We start from the raw sequence: 16,597 nt of genomic DNA on the forward strand, positions 1-16,597 counted from the left end.
GCAGTCAAGAGTTTATTCTTACCTACAGAGTAATACCACTTTCGGGATCCTGCTCTCGAACTGTTTTGCAATTCAGATCGATTTTTTGTAGTAGAAAAATTAAGAAGAACTAGTTTTCAGACTCAATTATGAATGCATTTCATCATTGTTATTATTATTATAAATAAAATATTAAAATGCATACATACCTTATAATATGTCTATTTCACATGAAAATGTAAATAGAAACATTTAAGGATATAACTTTTAGAAAAAATAAAAATCTCAAAACAAATAAATCCGAAGCGAAGTTTATGTTTATATAAGATTTTCATCTTAAAACATTGTTTTGTTTGTTAAAGTCTTTCTCGAAAACCCTAAAAAAAATGAACTAAAAACTTACAACTAAAACATATACCACATAGGTAACTGTAATTAAGGTCTGGGGAGAGTGAACAAAAATAACGATCATCTATTATGGCGGTTCATAGGCTTCCTTTTTATTGCCATTTACAAAACCAGTTACGTACAACTACCTACTTTTTAAATTTTAAATGTCCTAGTGCTGTTATTGTTGTGTTTTGTTCTCAGTTCCGAAACGGGGCGACCGTTTAAAATGCTGTTTTTTAGACCTAAGCGTCTTAATTATTAAAGAGCTACATAAGGTCGAGTCGCAAATTGCAACAGTAAACAACAATGCATACCTTGGCCGTCACCTCCGCACAGCCCACGAAAAGGGGCGCCAGAAAGTCCGACACCCAAACTGACACGAAACAATAAAGAAATTCCGTCACTTTTGCGCGATTTTTGGGGCGCTTTTCATTCACAAAAAACCAGAAATTCACTGACGATACGCCCAGGGCAAGACTGCAAGAATGTAATGTGGAATATACTAATCGACGCCGTGGCCGTAACGGTGTGTTACTGCTCAGTGTTCGGTTCGAAGGACCGCTGACCAAACGTCCGTAAACCCGGTTGAATCTATACTACGGTCCGTCTGAATATCTTTCTTGCCTTGCGTAGTAGAGTGCGAACTCGGTGCGGAGCCTCCTCAGAAATGCACGCCGCCAACAAGGTGCATCGTTACGTACGCTGCGCTTGGGTTGTGTACGAAAAAAGATCTATCCGTGTCAGACCAGTTTTAAACAGCTAGAGAGGTGTAAGCAAAGTAGCTGACGCACCGTGTTTCTGTATCGCATTGGATTGTTTCTTACATTGGAAAATGTTCCTTCTGGACTATTATGCGACGCTGCTGGCTATAACGCACCGTTTAATGCCCGTATGCACCAATGTAAATAATCTTTTAACAAGTAGTTAAGCAGCTATGTTCGTATCCACCAATGGAATTTTACTCATAAACCAGAAACTTTTGGCTAGAAATTGCGATTTGTTAAAATGGACGTAATAGAAGATGAGATGTATGAAGATTTTTGAGTGTCTTTTTTTTAAGTAATCTACTAAAAGAGAAAAACACCGTTTACCTAACAGAAAAATGCTGAAAAAAATTTGATTTTCATTCGTTCCCTAAAAAAATTACGTAAAAGTACATCTTTTTTAAGTTTTGTTACTACACCACAGATGGCGCTAAAAAAGTTATGCGGCGTTGTCACGAGCTCGACAAAAGTAACTGTCGCTTTTTAAACTCTTCTCGAGAGTGGTGTAACTCTTCAGTCATGAGGTCTTAATACAACTGCATAGAGAAGAACCTCTTCACTTCAATAACGCCTATACAAAAAAAAAATCTGAATCATCTCGGAGTGTAAGAAACAATTAAAGCGCCGCAGGCGACATTGATATTTTCGAATAGAAGGTTGTGATTTTTTACGATTTTACTTAACTCGTTTTCCCAGAACATTTAATCATAGGCATAGGCATATTATGAGGAAATACATCTAAACTTATTGGCATTCTATCCGTTTGACGTTGGTTGTCGAATTCCGCAAGGTCATTGCTTAAATTTGGCGCATGTTTTTCATAGTTATGGGCATTGGCAGGGCGTCTATATATCTCTTGGTTGCCCCATGAGCTCCTGTATTATCGGCATAGGCAGGATCTCTACTAGTTACATGCTCAAAAAGTTAATAGCCAAAATACAAAATAAAAGTTACTAAATATATACACTTGTACCTAACTACGAGAAGAATTAGTAACTATAAGGAAGAATTATATTTGTCTCTTTGTCTAAATTCTCGACTCTTTCATATCTTCTTGGTTAGTTTTTGGAATTATTTTGCGATTTTAATCGATTTTTGTGATATTTTATTAGTATGCGTAATTATACAGCATTAATTATTGTGGCACTTTCTATATTTCAGAAGTGTTTTTTCCTGAAAACGTTATGGATGGTAACATAGACAGGATTGAGGGAGAAGGAGGGAGGGTGAGAGAGAGCGAGAGCATCTTAAAATTCCATTTTATAATGTTTATAATTTGAGTAAATATATAATTTTTTATCATTATTAACGACTGATTTGAATGTATCTTTAACTGTATAGTTACCAGCTTTGAAAATTTTTCAATAATTGTGAGTCCGGCTTTGAACTCAATTAAATTCTGTAAAAAGAGAATCATTAGAAAACGTGTGTATATATATATATATATATATATATATATATATATATATATATATATATATATATATATATATATATATATATATATATATGATGACACTATATATATATATATATATATATATATATATATATATATATATATATATATATATATATATATATATATATATATATATATATATCCCGGAGTATAGTGTCATCATATATATATATATATATATATATATATATATATATATATATATATATATATATATATATATATATATATATATATATATATATATATATATATATATATATATATATTACTCGAATATGCGAATAATTTGATTTTTTTTAATCGATGATTATGTTAACCTGAAATAAAGTGATGAGGTTAGATGTTTTACTTACATATAACTCTGGGTTATGAATGATCAATGTGCAATTTTATGTATTATTGATAAAAACTAGATAAATATTAACTGCTTAATTTGTCACTTTTCTATCACATTATAAAATTAATAAAATTATTGTAAACAAATAGCAAGGATTTAAGATCAGATCTATGTACACTTGATACAAAAACTTTTTGTTAATGCCTGAGGAACAGGACACAAAAATATTAACATTAATACACTGTATAACTGATTATTTTAATAAAACTCATTTCTTCCAAGGAATTTTATATTTAGAACAATAGGTTCATTTTACAATGAAGCTAATTCATATATTATTAAATATAAGAAACAATTCTACTTTAGCTTCTTCTTGGGGCGGAGATTATTGGTGTGGCCACACTTAGTTTTACGACAATTTGTAGCACGAGAATGAAGCCTGGCATAGCATTTTCGACAGATCATCTTATCGCAATTGTATTTCTGGGCCAACAAACGTAGAGAAGGTTCAATGATTCCACCTCTCAGACGCAAAACTAAATGCAGAGTTGATTCTTTCTGAATGTTGTAATCAGAAAGGGTTCGTCCGTCTTCAAGCTGCTTTCCGGCGAAAATCAGGCGCTGCTGGTCGGGAGGAATGCCCTCTTTGTCTTGGATTTTAGCTTTCACATTTTCTATAGTATCGGAAGGTTCAACCTCAAGGGTAATAGTTTTCCCCGTGAGAGTTTTCACAAAAATTTGCATTGTGACTTTTTCTAGAAACAAGCAGAAAAAAATCTGTTTGACAAATTTTTTGACAACCTTTCCAACAATTAATATTAAAAAAATGTTGTAAGTCACTGTATCTCCATAAGATATACCATGTATATAATCCTTCTCAAAGTTTACAATATACAAAAACAAAATTTAACAATTTGTGTAAAATAATTAGTAACTTACATCTCCACAAAACGTGCAAGCCACAATTCTCGGAAACACAGAACAGAAAAGGAACCTTAGGACAGATAAAACGTATGGTATAAATTAAAGTGGTCAGTTATGTGACGATACTGACTATTGTTGCGTCAGAAAAAGTGTGTTGTACGTTAGGTGTCGCTATTATTGTCAAGGATTTATTCCACAAGCAGGAAAATTCTGTCATCTCAATTATTTGAGAATAATTTCTCAAGAAATTACATGAGTTACATGATCACGTTTCAAATAAATAAGTATTACACAGTAAGAATGGTAGTAAAAGCCACAACTAAAAATCTTTGTCGACTTACTAATGTTTTGGTAAAAGTTAAGTGTTGGTTTAATTCCATCAAAAATCCTCGACAGATGTTGGCAATGGCCGAATAACCCTGACTGTATTGCTCAACATATTTGTGAAAAAAGAAATTATTCTTCTTTTTTTTTACTTCTAATGGCCATGACTGCATAAGGTCATTCGGCCAGCTTACACAATTTTTCACATTATTCAGATATCCTACAGAATGCCTTCTTAAGAGAACGGTCTGGACCAATCCATCATCCTCCAGGTTTTTGTTTTTTACGTATACAAAAACGGAAACTTCTAAATAAATTGTCATAAAATGACGACCGATTCTTCAAACGGCTCCAGCAATCATCTTATACGGGATATCCGATCCCATCCGGCCTGGTTACCAGCGTGAATATAGGACATTCGGAAACCGTATTTACATACACCTTATGGAATTACACATCACAAATCCGTGTACATCCACGTAAGACGAACACTATTTCCCAAACTTATAGGCACTACTTCTCTATCACGTCAGATAACGACTATACGTAACAATATTTTCTTTAAACGACACTAATTTCTACCGATTTCTACAAATATTTTGGAACCGGGCAGGAGCAACGTCCGCCATGTGCAATGGTTCCCACAAAATCCAAGAAATTATTATTTTACAAGTTTAGGACTTTTAAAAATTTTGTTGGAGAAAGTAACTGGTACGTGTTGTTCTACTTATGTAATTTCAAAAAACACTTAAAATACCCATATTTCGTTTGTATTTACCTAAATAACCTTTTTTTTTTCTTGAAAATGGTTAAATATAAATTTTATTTTTAAATATTTGTGACACAAAGTAAAGCAATAAGTAAACCAGAATAATCAATTTTTATTTCTATGGAATTCGCACAAGTATACATACACAAAAGTTCACTTAAGTTTAGCATACAATTTGAATATTTCCACATCAGAATGCTTTGGCATATTGAATCCAGTTTTAGCCAGTTTCACATAATTTCTGTAAATTTCGATAGATTCTTTTTTAACAGTCGGTACAGCAACTTCCAATGATGAATCCTTGGAAAATTTGCTGATGTGCCTTATGGTAGTCAAATTAGAATGTAAAAAATTCACTGCTGTGCCGTTTGCCCGTTTACCAGCTAATACATACCTACAGATGAAGTAGAGTTTAAACCAATTAAATTTTGTCTAAATATATATAAAATATTACTTTTTGTATAGAAGAATATCTTCCTGGGACGGTTTTTTAATTTCGAATCCATAAGATTCTTGGGTACCCGGGAACAAAGATTTGAATGTTGCGGGCTCGGGTGACGCTTCTTTGGAAGTGGTCTTGTGGGATTCGATAGAGGCGAAACTGTCGTCATCTTCTGAAGTGTCGCCATCGTTACTAGAACTTAAGAAAAGTTTTTGAAAAAATTTTGAAAAAACAATTTTCAAGATTACTCAATATTATTTTATGTACAGATAAAATCAACGATTAATAACACATTTCTTGCTACTTTTGCTTTCTTACACGTTTACCCTGTGTTCACATTTAAAATTAGTTTAAACAAAATGAGAATAGTTTGTCGACAAAATATGGCTGAAGTTCGAAGTCAGACCAGTCTGATTTGAAGAAGTTTAAAGCTTTCACGCTGTAACATGGTACGGTTTTATTGTGCAATGGTCTACAGTCCCACAGAATTCAAAGATGATTTGTATAACCCAACTAATTTACAATAGTTTCCTATAACGCTTTGTTAGCGCTGATGGCAAATTCTGCAGTTATTATCTTAAAATAAAATGGTATAACTGCAATTAATATATATAAATAACAATCACCTAGTGCTGGAAGCTGTAGAACTCGTCGAACTTTGCCCGCTGACTGATGGATTTTTCATTGTATTTCCCTTTTGCGAAACATCCTCCCGCCTTTTAACTGGTCGAACCCTAACCGTAAACGGGCTATAGTTAGTCGTGAAACTGGGCATGAAATCTCTCACAGTATTGCTTATTTTGTAACCATACACGTCATCCAGCACACTAAACTCATAGGGCCTGTAAAAGTCCAAATAGGAATCGATCATTTCTATATCCCTGGACAAAACTTGAATCAGCTCCGAACAGGATTTCGTCAAATCATTGTACGCGTAAGGGAGACTTTTATACACGCCCACGTCCCACCACTGGGTGAGCGATTTCATACTAAAAATACTGGGTTTATGATGAAAATAATAATCGCTGGGAAATTCCCAAATGGGAGGTTGATTCTCTTCCGGTTTAAATAAGCCGAGAAACAAATTAATAGCGTTTTGTTTCTCAGAGTCCGAAAAGGTGTTACTGTAATATCGACTCAGGGTCTGCATGATATCGTTCCCCTGAGACGTCCACTGCGCCGTCTTCCGGTAAGTTTTAATGCGATGCACCAGTTGAGAACCACCGTACTGCAACGCAAGAGTATCCCCGTGATCTTCGTAAAGGGACTCGAGCATTCTAACACAGTCGGTATCAAATTCCAGGATAGGACTATCCAATACTCCCAATGCGCACAGCTGGTACCCCAGCACACATTTCCCTATTGCGAACTGCGCCGTGTTGGTCCTATCCAAACAATCGACGCAATTCGTCCTGATAATACCGGTCTGTCGGCTTCCGCTACTTGTTTGAGTCTGACCCACGACGGTACCGTTCACTTGCGAATAATATTTCGCATTATTGTGGAATATCCCCACTTTCATTACGGCACTTCTAGCGATTCCGGCGAGGTGGTCTAAAACCTTAGCGCTGGATTTGTTTTTCCGCGCCATATCGAACGTTTTGTAAACGATTTGATAGTCGACCGGCAAAAACTGATTCAAATATTTCACCGCCGAGCTGAACTGATCGCTCAATAGGGATTCCTGTTTTTTGCGTTCTCTCTGTTTAACTAAATTGAGGATGTATATAGGGGCGCCGTAACGTTTGAAGAGTTCGTTGAAATGGGCGCCCGCGGTTTCGGCGAATGGATCGTAAAAGTCAATGGTAATCGCTGGCTTGCCGACCATCTTGCCCATTTCTTGCTTCCAGTGACCTAAAATGGAAAAGTCGGGGTCCGACAAACTTTGTAGATACTTTAAATATGGAACTGAGCAGAGACAGGAACAATCCCAAACACTTTGCAAAAGCATCACTCGATGTAGAATTAATCAGTATTAAAAAGGATTTGCTTCATAATTTAAACGTTAGAGTTGAAGATCATAGAAAACACAATGAGGGGTGAAATACAAAAGTCAGGAATCGCGGAAAATGTATGAACCAAACAGCACCACATCAAATGGTGCGAAGCTCAGGTTGTCCACAGGGAATCGTATTCGAAAAAGCGAAAGTTTAAGAAAGCTATATTCATTAAAAACAATGGAAACATCTTTAGCAATCTAAATATGGAAATACCTACAATCTGGCAACCCTTAATAGAGCGCACCAATGTTGGAGTGCTAGGAAAACAACCTCACGGCTAAGTGCAAGCGACTCCGTCGCGGTTGAACGCTGTAGTATTACTACTGAATCAAGGTCTTACCACCTTTAAGTTAACGTGTTTTAATTCTTTTCAAATTTGTTTTATGGTGTCTTTTTAGATAAACATTATTAGAATTCTAGAAGCCACCAAACAGTAACGTGTTCAAGAGTTCTCAGGGTGTTAGTGGCATTTTTACAGCAGTATTTGCTCATTCTCATTCAATGTTCAGGGAAACCCAGTTCAGTGTGCGAAGATGGCTGTTTACAGATAAAATGGAGGTTAGTGTATCAAATTGACGGGAATTCACTGAAGATTATACCCATCTTTCCAACAATTATTTTTAGACAATTTTGATTATTGATTTTTTTTTAAATTTTATAATTTATATAATTATTATCACTATAGCATATTATATAACATTCATAACTCAAATTTCAATCAACATTTTTTGGTTTTTTATTATACCCAAAAATACAAACTAATTTTTTATTTGAACAGTATATAATTTCTGTACTCAGTAATATCGGTAAAAATCTTAAAAACTGATTAAGCGCCAATTTGGTCACAGCTAAACAAGCTGCGATGTGATTTAGCAACACTTTTCTTTGAATTACATCACTTATAGCAGTTGTGACAACTGTCGGCAGGTCTATTCACTATGCTGACAAATGTTCTCTTGAAAGGAGAACATGTGTCGCGTTTTCTTCAGCAAAGAAATTCTACTGAAGACAGATCAAGAGCGAAGTTATATCGGGAATTACAGTAGCTTCAAAAACGGTCTATCATTGACTAAATGGAAAATGGTTATTTAGATAGATAGATACTATAAGTCCTAAACCTATTTGAAACAATACCCGAAAAGTAATATAACACATATGTCAAATATGGAAAAACTTAAAAGTGATCTTACCTGGAATAGAACCCCGCATTTGCACGAAAGAAGTACAATGACTTTTACTCAGCGAAGACATTGCAGAATCATGAACCATCTGTTCTGTTTCCACCTCGTTAGCCACGTCTCCTTGGAAATTGGACCCCCTCTTCAAGAACCTAGTGCCAGCATATTTGCTCGATCTTCTAGCGATGAGCGTTACATACACTGATTTACCAAAAATATTTATATTACTTTGACCTATAAACCCGTGGCTTACAAACAATATCCAATCTGGATGAAGGTCTGCTTTCCGAGCTTCGCTGAGTAAGTGAAGATTCCAAACAAATTTTTCATAGGGCTGAGTTCTTATTCCAAAAAGTTGTTTTTCTTTCCTTTGGGGTAGCACCGAGCTGCTTAGAAGCCCGTGATTGTTATCTGGGAGGGTGTCAGATTCAGATTTCTCGGAATTGTTTGTTAGAAATTGTTTCGGTTCTGTTAAATTGTGTTGTAAACTATGTGTTATATCATAGCTGTAGCTGAAAAATAACTTTAACTTTAACTTAGGCTTTCGCAAACTGTAACTATTTCTATAGATATTCAAACCAATCACTTATGGATCAAAGTTTTTTATAAATAAAAAAGTATTAATCGTAATTAAATAATTTTTATGAGACTCAGATCTTAAGATTCCCACAAAATAATAAACTTCACCTGAGAGATGGATCCCCAATTGATCAGTGGTCGGCATAATAGTCGCATACTGTAAATTCTAAATTCTAAAGCAAATCTATGTGAGAAGCAAGTGACGCCATTTATATTCAAAAACAGACCAGATCTTCCATTGTTTGGAAGACCAGCCAGCTATTAGAAAATGGGAGATCTATGGACAAGTCAAAAATTAGCATCATATGCTAACCAACTGTAATTACAAACGAGAATAATGTCGAGAGTCAATGATTGTTGAAAGTTTGCACGTGGCATTTTGAAGCAATGTTTTTTTTCTATTTTATGTAAATTCCTTTTCAAAATTACCTAAAATAAAAGTTACTGGCTAAGTCGATGCTTTGAAACATCTTCACATATCTTGATTCGTCTTGATGAATAACTCTGGCTGATTCATGGGGAATGTAGATCATATTTGTGTCCTCTATTTTATAAATCGTATGATGACCAATAACGGCTACTTTTCTTCTTTTAGTTATTAATATGATATAACTGCCTTCAAGAAATTTAATAAACCCTGAAAGGTACTCCTTGGCAAACGTAAAAAATAGACTTCAAATATAATATTTACCTACAATACCAAATGCGGATATAGTTCTTGAAACACCTCCACCAGCTTTCCTATTGCCAGAATCAATCATTCCTACAAGATCGTGAATTTCTTCTGCAGTATACTCCATCTTATCATCATAAATATACAAGTCTTTGGGATCTGTCCGATCTATTTTCAACACTCGAAACCGAGTTTGTGTATTATTGGAACCCACTAAATAAAATTTCTGAAAATTTCCAATAAAATTCAAAAATGCGCGCAATGTCAGTTTTTTCGCTTACAGATTTAGTTTCATAAAGCGCCATTTTCTGAATGGAGCTAATAATAGGAAAAAATTCGGCCCCACTTTTGTCCATATTAGAGCAGATTTGGTTGCTTCTTAGTTCAACAGCTTTATTAACATAATATTAATGTAAAACACCTTTCCTAAAGAAATGTACCTCAACCCTCTACTGGAAGTACGGAGTGCTAAAAAGGAAACAAATTACGATGTGTACAAAATGCATCAAAAAAATTGTCTTGTAATTACTCCTTTTAATATTGGCCCTAGAGGTGCCATGTTCTAACCGAACCCAAACGGTCAATTACAAGGATGGCGATTACGATTACTAACCACAACTTGTTGTATAACTACTATTATGCTGCTATAATATATATTATGCAACAAGTTTGATAAATGACACTTTAGTCACGAGTTTCTTTTGGTCCGAATGCCTAAAGAATTTTATAAACGTGTTGCATACTATACTCTTTCTATGACCATCCGATTGCTCCCAAACCCGTGACTAAAACTACGTTTATCAAACTTGTTGCATAATCTACTATTATTGCGACTTTTTATATTGGAAAACATTTTTTCATAATCTACATTATATAAATTGACTATTTTCATTCAAAGATTCCAAGCATGAAGAGAAAATTTATGCGGATAATGCGTCTCGGTATTTATCACTTTTCTGAATGTTAGTTCTTCCGAAATTTTAATAAGAAATTCTAGACAGCCCAGATTGCAAGTTTCTAGGATATTCTATATTTTACCCATTTTTCGCGAGAATAAAAATTGCGATATGGTGCAGTAGGTTTACTTTCTTTTTTTTCTTATATGTCATCTACTTTTGATTAAAAAAAGTCAAGTCATATTGTAAATATATTCGGTATAATTTATGTAGACATACAAGCACCAATTACTATTAGCATTAATTATTGTTAGGAACTATTTAGAGTGAAAAACATAAACAATGGCATATTACATGTAAGAACATAGGCTCCTCTAGAAGTGTCTATTCACCTTTACGAGTTAAAAATACTAATTTAAAAAATTAATACTTATAAAACTCTTAATTACATTACATCATCGCTCCTTAAATAGCTTCAGTCTTCCTATCTTCAGCTATTCGTTCCTGTCAACTTGGACTGACTCAAGTGTTTTTTTATTGGTTCTAGATATTTTTTGGTCACCTTTTTTGTCATTCTTTTCATTTTCTTCTCTGTTAAATTTTGCTGTGAAGTTCAATTTAATTTTTGTTTCTTCATGAACCACGTTAAATAATGTTACAATTGTTTCATATCTTTGATAACAACTTCATAATTTTCTTTAAGTGTAGGTAAAAATTTTGTTCTATATATGTCTTCTTCACATCTTATTTGTGATGTATTCTGTTTTACCTTGATTTTTTTTATCATTATTATTTATGTATTAATAAACTAACTTTTGATAATAAAACAAACACTGGTTTTTGTGGTTTGTCTTTGGTTTCATACCTAAACACCTTCTCCCAGATAACTCTGGTCACTAGACAATAATATACATAAATAGGACAGAAACTTCTACGCTTTTTATTTTTTTGGAAAGTCTGGTAACTGGTACCCTCTTTCAGTCATTTATAAGAGTAGTTCAATTTGTTTTCACACTAATGTGGCAAATTCTTGTACTACAGGCAACAATGCTTGTTCTACCACTCTATAATTTTCCCTATTATTAACATTCATTAAGATTAAATCAAACATGTTTTGCAGAGAGGTCCTTAGTTTTTCCGGGTCATCAGAGATATCTGAACTTGTTACCCCAGTTGATGCCATACAATCATCAGATTCCCACGTTTTAACAATACATTTAACATCCCTTTCTGAATCACTATGCAAGCTAATCATAGCTTCAATATTATGCAGATCTTTTCTGGTTAATAAATGAAGCCTTTCTAACTTACTTTGCGAAGCATTGGTCCGAACCTCATTTAAAATTTTGTCAAAAGAAATGTTTTGTTTAATTTTTGCTGCAATTTCTTGTTTCTTAGTTTTGGATAGAATGATCCGACATAGGTCCATTTCATGGCCAACATGAGTTTTTGTAAAGTTTACTTTGACAACATTACTTTCTTTTAAAACGGTGGCTATTAACTTAGCAGGACAATAACCATTAATTTTATTGCTTCCCAACAACTTTAACCGGCGAATTTGCTTTCCACAGGTTTTATAAAAACCATCTCGGTGGCAGCGATAAAAATGAATAATTTGATTAGTTGTTTGTTTGGTTCTGTGTCTTATAAACTTTGCAATTGTATCATCTTCCATCTGTTCTTTCCATTTTTCAAAATCCTCAAGATGATCAAATTCTATTCTTTCTGTAATTATTTTTATCGCATGACTTTGGTTATAATGCCCAACCATATCTTGTTTTAAACATTCTAACCCACATAGCAAACACTTTATTATCCGTAAACTTCTATTAATCTTATTATTTTGAGAATGCACTCTTTCGATGTGACGAATCAAGTTAGATTTTTTGTTAAAATTTTTATGACAATGGTAACAAATAAAATTTGGTGGACTTCGGGTTTTATGCTTTGGCTGCTTAGTATCCATTTCGACTTACCCAACAATCAAATATCCGCCTTAAACTAAAGTAAAGGTGCCATTATAAACTGCCACCCACCGCCCAAATTTCATATATATTTTTTAATACGAATCCCCAACGGAAATAAAATAAAATGAAGCAAAGTGTAAATCAACAAACAACAGACACAGAATTCAGTTTAACAAATTGTTTTCGTGTACTCTCGTCCTTCGTAATCACAACTCACAACATAAAATGAAACAAATAACTAGTTAACTAACTCTCTTTAAAGCATTTACTCCACATTTACGCAAGTATGATTTGTAGAAAAACTAAAATATAACACTTATCGAGTGACACAAGTATGGATACGAGAGATATTCATTCCGCTTTGCAGCAAAGGGGGGTCAGTGACGTACTACGTTCCCTTATCCAAAGATTTGCGGAGAATTTTTTTAAGCAAAATTTATTTAATTCAAAGTTTACTATACCGTTCCAATCACACAGATCAATATTAGCCAGCGGCGAAATATCAAATAAACTAATCAAACAAACTAAATTGTTGTAGAAGTTTAAAAAAAATGTGACCTCAGAAATAAACCAAACAACACATGAACGTTCGCGTTGGACAGAACCAGTGAACAGTGAACATAAAACTAACAAGTTTACATGCTATACGTTGTGAATAGCATGTATTTATTTTTTACTATTTTGATGTGGAATAGAATTTTTTAAATTACTCGTTTTTGTTATGTAGTTTCAGAGGACGTTAGTTGGCACAAACATTTTTGTATTTCATATGAGCGGTATATTAATTAACAATACCCCATCGGTCAGTCATGTTCAGACGGGTAGTACTGCACCTTGTGCTTATGAAGAGTTTGGTGCACCCCCGTCATACGAGGAAGCGATAAACCCAAATGGTATTTCAGTTATTAGTTTTTTTTAATAAAAAATGTAATATAAAGCAAAAATTATATAAACAGACCAAACAACCAGATCCCTCACAAAACTCTCGTTTTGTAATAATATTAGACAATTTGAAACATACTCTTTCTTTACTTATGTTATTTTGATTTCACTTGATATGGTTCTTAATTCTAATTTTAGCACCTCCTCCTTCTTATGATTCCCTTTTTGGACGTGTTCGGGAAGCCCAAAAGACAAGTAAAGGAATTTTAGATTTTTTGAAAAATGTTATAATTATTATTTTAGGAACTCGTAAGTAATAATGGTGTTATTGGACCAATGATATTTTAATGCAAATTATCAATTTTAGTTGGGTGTACAATAATATTAGGCGTTACAATAGTAATTCCAATATGTATGATTGTTATGGGGTCCATTTACTTGCACGAGTGCCCTCAAGGGGAGTACATTCCAGTTTATCTACTTGTAGGAGGTAAGGATATTCCTGTAAAAAGTTTTGTTCATTTATAATTAATATTTGCAAATGGATTTAAATAAATGTTTGAAGAAATAAATCCAAAATTAAATATCTCTCTGGCTCTGCTTGGTGTGTTGCTTTTTCTTAACATCATTCAGGTGAGTAATCTGAATCTTTTCATAAATTATATATTGTCTCCTAAAACAAAAATGTAAAACAACTATTACATCCTAAGCCTTAGTGATAAATGTGTTACAGAAAGTCACCCTTATTTTTTAATAATATATACTTAACATTATGTGCAAGTTATAGTTATCACAGGAAAGTTGAGTAATAAAGTAATAATATTTTGTATTTACTTTTTTCATAAACTCGATAATATATTTTGAAATGTGGGATACCCTGTAGACTCTAACTTTCTCATATGGAAAATTAAGTTGATAAACTGTTTTTATCCATAAGTCCATAATGTCTTCCTATTATTCCTATTGCATTATATGAAATAATAATGGCATAGAAAATGGAAAGTTAATTCCCATAGGTCATTGATTCTAAAATACAAAAGTTTTAGGAAATAATAATTACCAAATCAACAACAAAAAAATTGCTAAATGAGCCTGTTCAAACCAGATTGGCAGAAAATTTGTAGAGTAGATAGACAGTGCTAAACATTTTTTAGGTATATTTGGTATATTAAAGCAGCTACTTCATCTCTCAGCAAGAGTACGACAGACAGAGGAGGAACGACAAGAAGAAAATCTTAGGCAATCTCCGACTCAGACTTTACTAAATTGCTTTATGCTTGGTTGGTTTATAATCGGGTCCGTATGGGTTTATAAGGAATACCAGCCTAATTATGACCCCTCCTTCGGACAATATTGTAACAAAAACTTGTACCTTTTTGCTTTTTGGCTTATCACATCCGTCTACATTTTGTTGGGTATAGTTACAATATGTTTGTGCTCGATTAGTATAGCGACTGTTATTTTTCACACCGATAGAAGTGACGAAAACACCACTACCGGCCGTCATTGGTAAATTGCTTTTTAAAAAATATTTTCCAAAAATTAACTTTGGTGGTTTAATTTTCTTGTTTTATATCCGATATAACTTTGCTTTTGCTATATACAGGTACCTAAACTGTAACTGTCAAACGAAATATATGAAAATTGTTGTTTGAGGTTGTCATATTTTATATAAAAATAAGTTTTTGTAAAAGATATTTTGTAAGCCCGATTTTTGTATTAGTTTGGGATGAAACCTAACAAAAGCTACCTAAAATGGCCATTTCTAATCAAGTTACTAATTTAAAAAATGATTAAAATAAATAGCTATAGTAGAAAAAAAAGAAAGTTTAAATAATTTTTTAATTTTGCAATTTAAAATCTCAAACATCGTTTATTTAAAGTCCAAATATTCTGCTCCTAGCGACTTCTACAAAATACACCTGTTTTACGTAAAAATTACATTCGTGTACATGGCGGCCATCTATAACTTAGAACCGTAATAAAATAAAATTCTAATATCGCAAGTCAAAACCCCTAAAATACCCAATTATTTCGAAAAAAAGTTAAGCTACATACTTCATTACAGGCTGTTAATTAAGTATGTATTGTAAGGCTGAGTCTGCTCATTACATCTTCAAAGGAATGTATCAAATTTCCTGTAATCTTTCTAAAAACCACTGAACTATTGAAGTGCACATGATTAAAATCGACTAGTCCATTATTTTTTTAATTCGTTCGGCAAAAGCTGCGCTTATGTTGGATGTGAAACATTTGTATCAATATACTTAATTTTGGGACTTGGGATTATATCAAAAATAAGTTTGAATCTCAGACTATTCATACCTGAAGGAGTTCGATTATTTTTTATTTGTGTAATGTGCCAAGGTTTTGTTGACGAGTGCATCTTTCTATATCTGTGATAAAATTTATTTTACATATTTTTATATAAACTGTATTGTTAAATCATTTAGTCGTGTTGACGTTTTTATATTTTACGTTGTTAGTGTAAATTGCATTAGATAGACATAGTTTAATATTTACAAGTTATAAATGCAGAGGTTTATTTTTTACTTTCGCAATTGTCAAGTGTAATTTTTTTGCGCTTTAATATTTGTTGCAATACTCGTTACACGAACAAATTAGTATAAATATACTTATGTATTAGTATTGAGTTAACATTAAATTTGATCTGTTATTGTATCCTAACAAAGCCAAAGCTGAGCGTGAACGCTTTGGGTGATTCCATATTAAATATTGTGGCAGGTTTGCTCATGTTTAAGTGCCATACAAAATTTTCATACACATTTCATTGTTTCATGCATTGCAAATATTGGACTAAAATTGTATGTCTTTTATCAACGCAGTTTTGTTGAGGTAATTTTAATTAAATCAGTGTAATTTTTTAATCAAAAATTCGAAAAGCTTGTGTTCTTTTTTTGTTTGCGATCATATATGAAAAACGTCCCCTTTGTAGTATAGTGGTTTCATAAAGAGATATTTGTTTCGCAAAGTTTCACGGCGCGTTTGCAACATTTTTCTTACAGTT

The 16,597-nt window shown here is 33.1% G+C and overlaps 4 protein-coding genes across 8 annotated transcripts in view; 1 reads left to right on the forward strand and 3 right to left on the reverse strand.

The window, feature by feature from the left end:
* LOC132705471 (protein turtle) overlaps positions 1-1,356 on the reverse strand; it is a 207,336-nt gene extending 205,980 nt beyond the window's left edge. For 2 of the 4 annotated variants that reach the window (XM_060676059.1, XM_060676057.1), the window contains exon 1: positions 684-1,356. The gene's annotated coding sequence lies outside the window, so the exon portion shown is untranslated. The remainder of the gene's footprint in view (positions 1-683) is intronic. The other 2 variants (XM_060676058.1, XM_060676060.1) reach the window with 1 other exon arrangement.
* Positions 1,357-3,206: 1,850 nt separating this feature from the next.
* Positions 3,207-4,003, reverse strand: LOC132704480 (ubiquitin-ribosomal protein eL40 fusion protein). Its single transcript, XM_060674492.1, has 2 exons — positions 3,875-4,003; positions 3,207-3,690 (listed from the first exon to the last, which is right to left on the reverse strand). Exon 2 carries the CDS (start codon positions 3,677-3,679, stop codon positions 3,293-3,295), a length of 387 nt encoding a protein of 128 aa, XP_060530475.1. The 5' UTR covers positions 3,680-3,690; positions 3,875-4,003; the 3' UTR covers positions 3,207-3,292.
* Positions 4,004-5,044: 1,041 nt separating this feature from the next.
* Positions 5,045-12,928, reverse strand: LOC132704479 (polyphosphoinositide phosphatase). 2 transcript variants are annotated; one of them, XM_060674490.1, is made up of 8 exons: positions 11,170-12,928; positions 10,106-10,292; positions 9,843-10,050; positions 9,581-9,788; positions 8,585-9,084; positions 6,021-7,248; positions 5,407-5,592; positions 5,045-5,346 (listed from the first exon to the last, which is right to left on the reverse strand). In XM_060674490.1, the coding sequence occupies exons 2-8, from the start codon at positions 10,178-10,180 to the stop codon at positions 5,106-5,108; spliced, it is 2,646 nt and encodes an 881-aa protein (XP_060530473.1). In that variant the 5' UTR covers positions 10,181-10,292; positions 11,170-12,928; the 3' UTR covers positions 5,045-5,105. The 2 variants fall into 2 exon arrangements, with proteins under 2 accessions (XP_060530473.1, XP_060530474.1); XM_060674491.1 differs by lacking the exons at positions 10,106-10,292; positions 11,170-12,928 and having other exon boundaries at positions 9,581-9,801; positions 9,843-9,979.
* Positions 12,929-13,300: 372 nt separating this feature from the next.
* Positions 13,301-16,411, forward strand: LOC132704563 (transmembrane protein 272-like). The gene is made up of 4 exons (XM_060674634.1): positions 13,301-13,580; positions 13,768-13,878; positions 13,937-14,059; positions 14,724-16,411. Exons 1-4 carry the CDS (start codon positions 13,457-13,459, stop codon positions 15,080-15,082), a joined length of 717 nt encoding a protein of 238 aa, XP_060530617.1. The 5' UTR covers positions 13,301-13,456; the 3' UTR covers positions 15,083-16,411.
* The last annotated feature ends 186 nt before the right edge of the window (positions 16,412-16,597 follow it).

The sequence above is a fragment of the Cylas formicarius genome, unplaced genomic scaffold (assembly GCF_029955315.1).
Source record: "Cylas formicarius isolate icCylForm1 unplaced genomic scaffold, icCylForm1.1 PGA_scaffold_7__23_contigs__length_41026272, whole genome shotgun sequence".
Taxonomy (NCBI): Eukaryota; Metazoa; Arthropoda; class Insecta; order Coleoptera; family Brentidae; genus Cylas; species Cylas formicarius.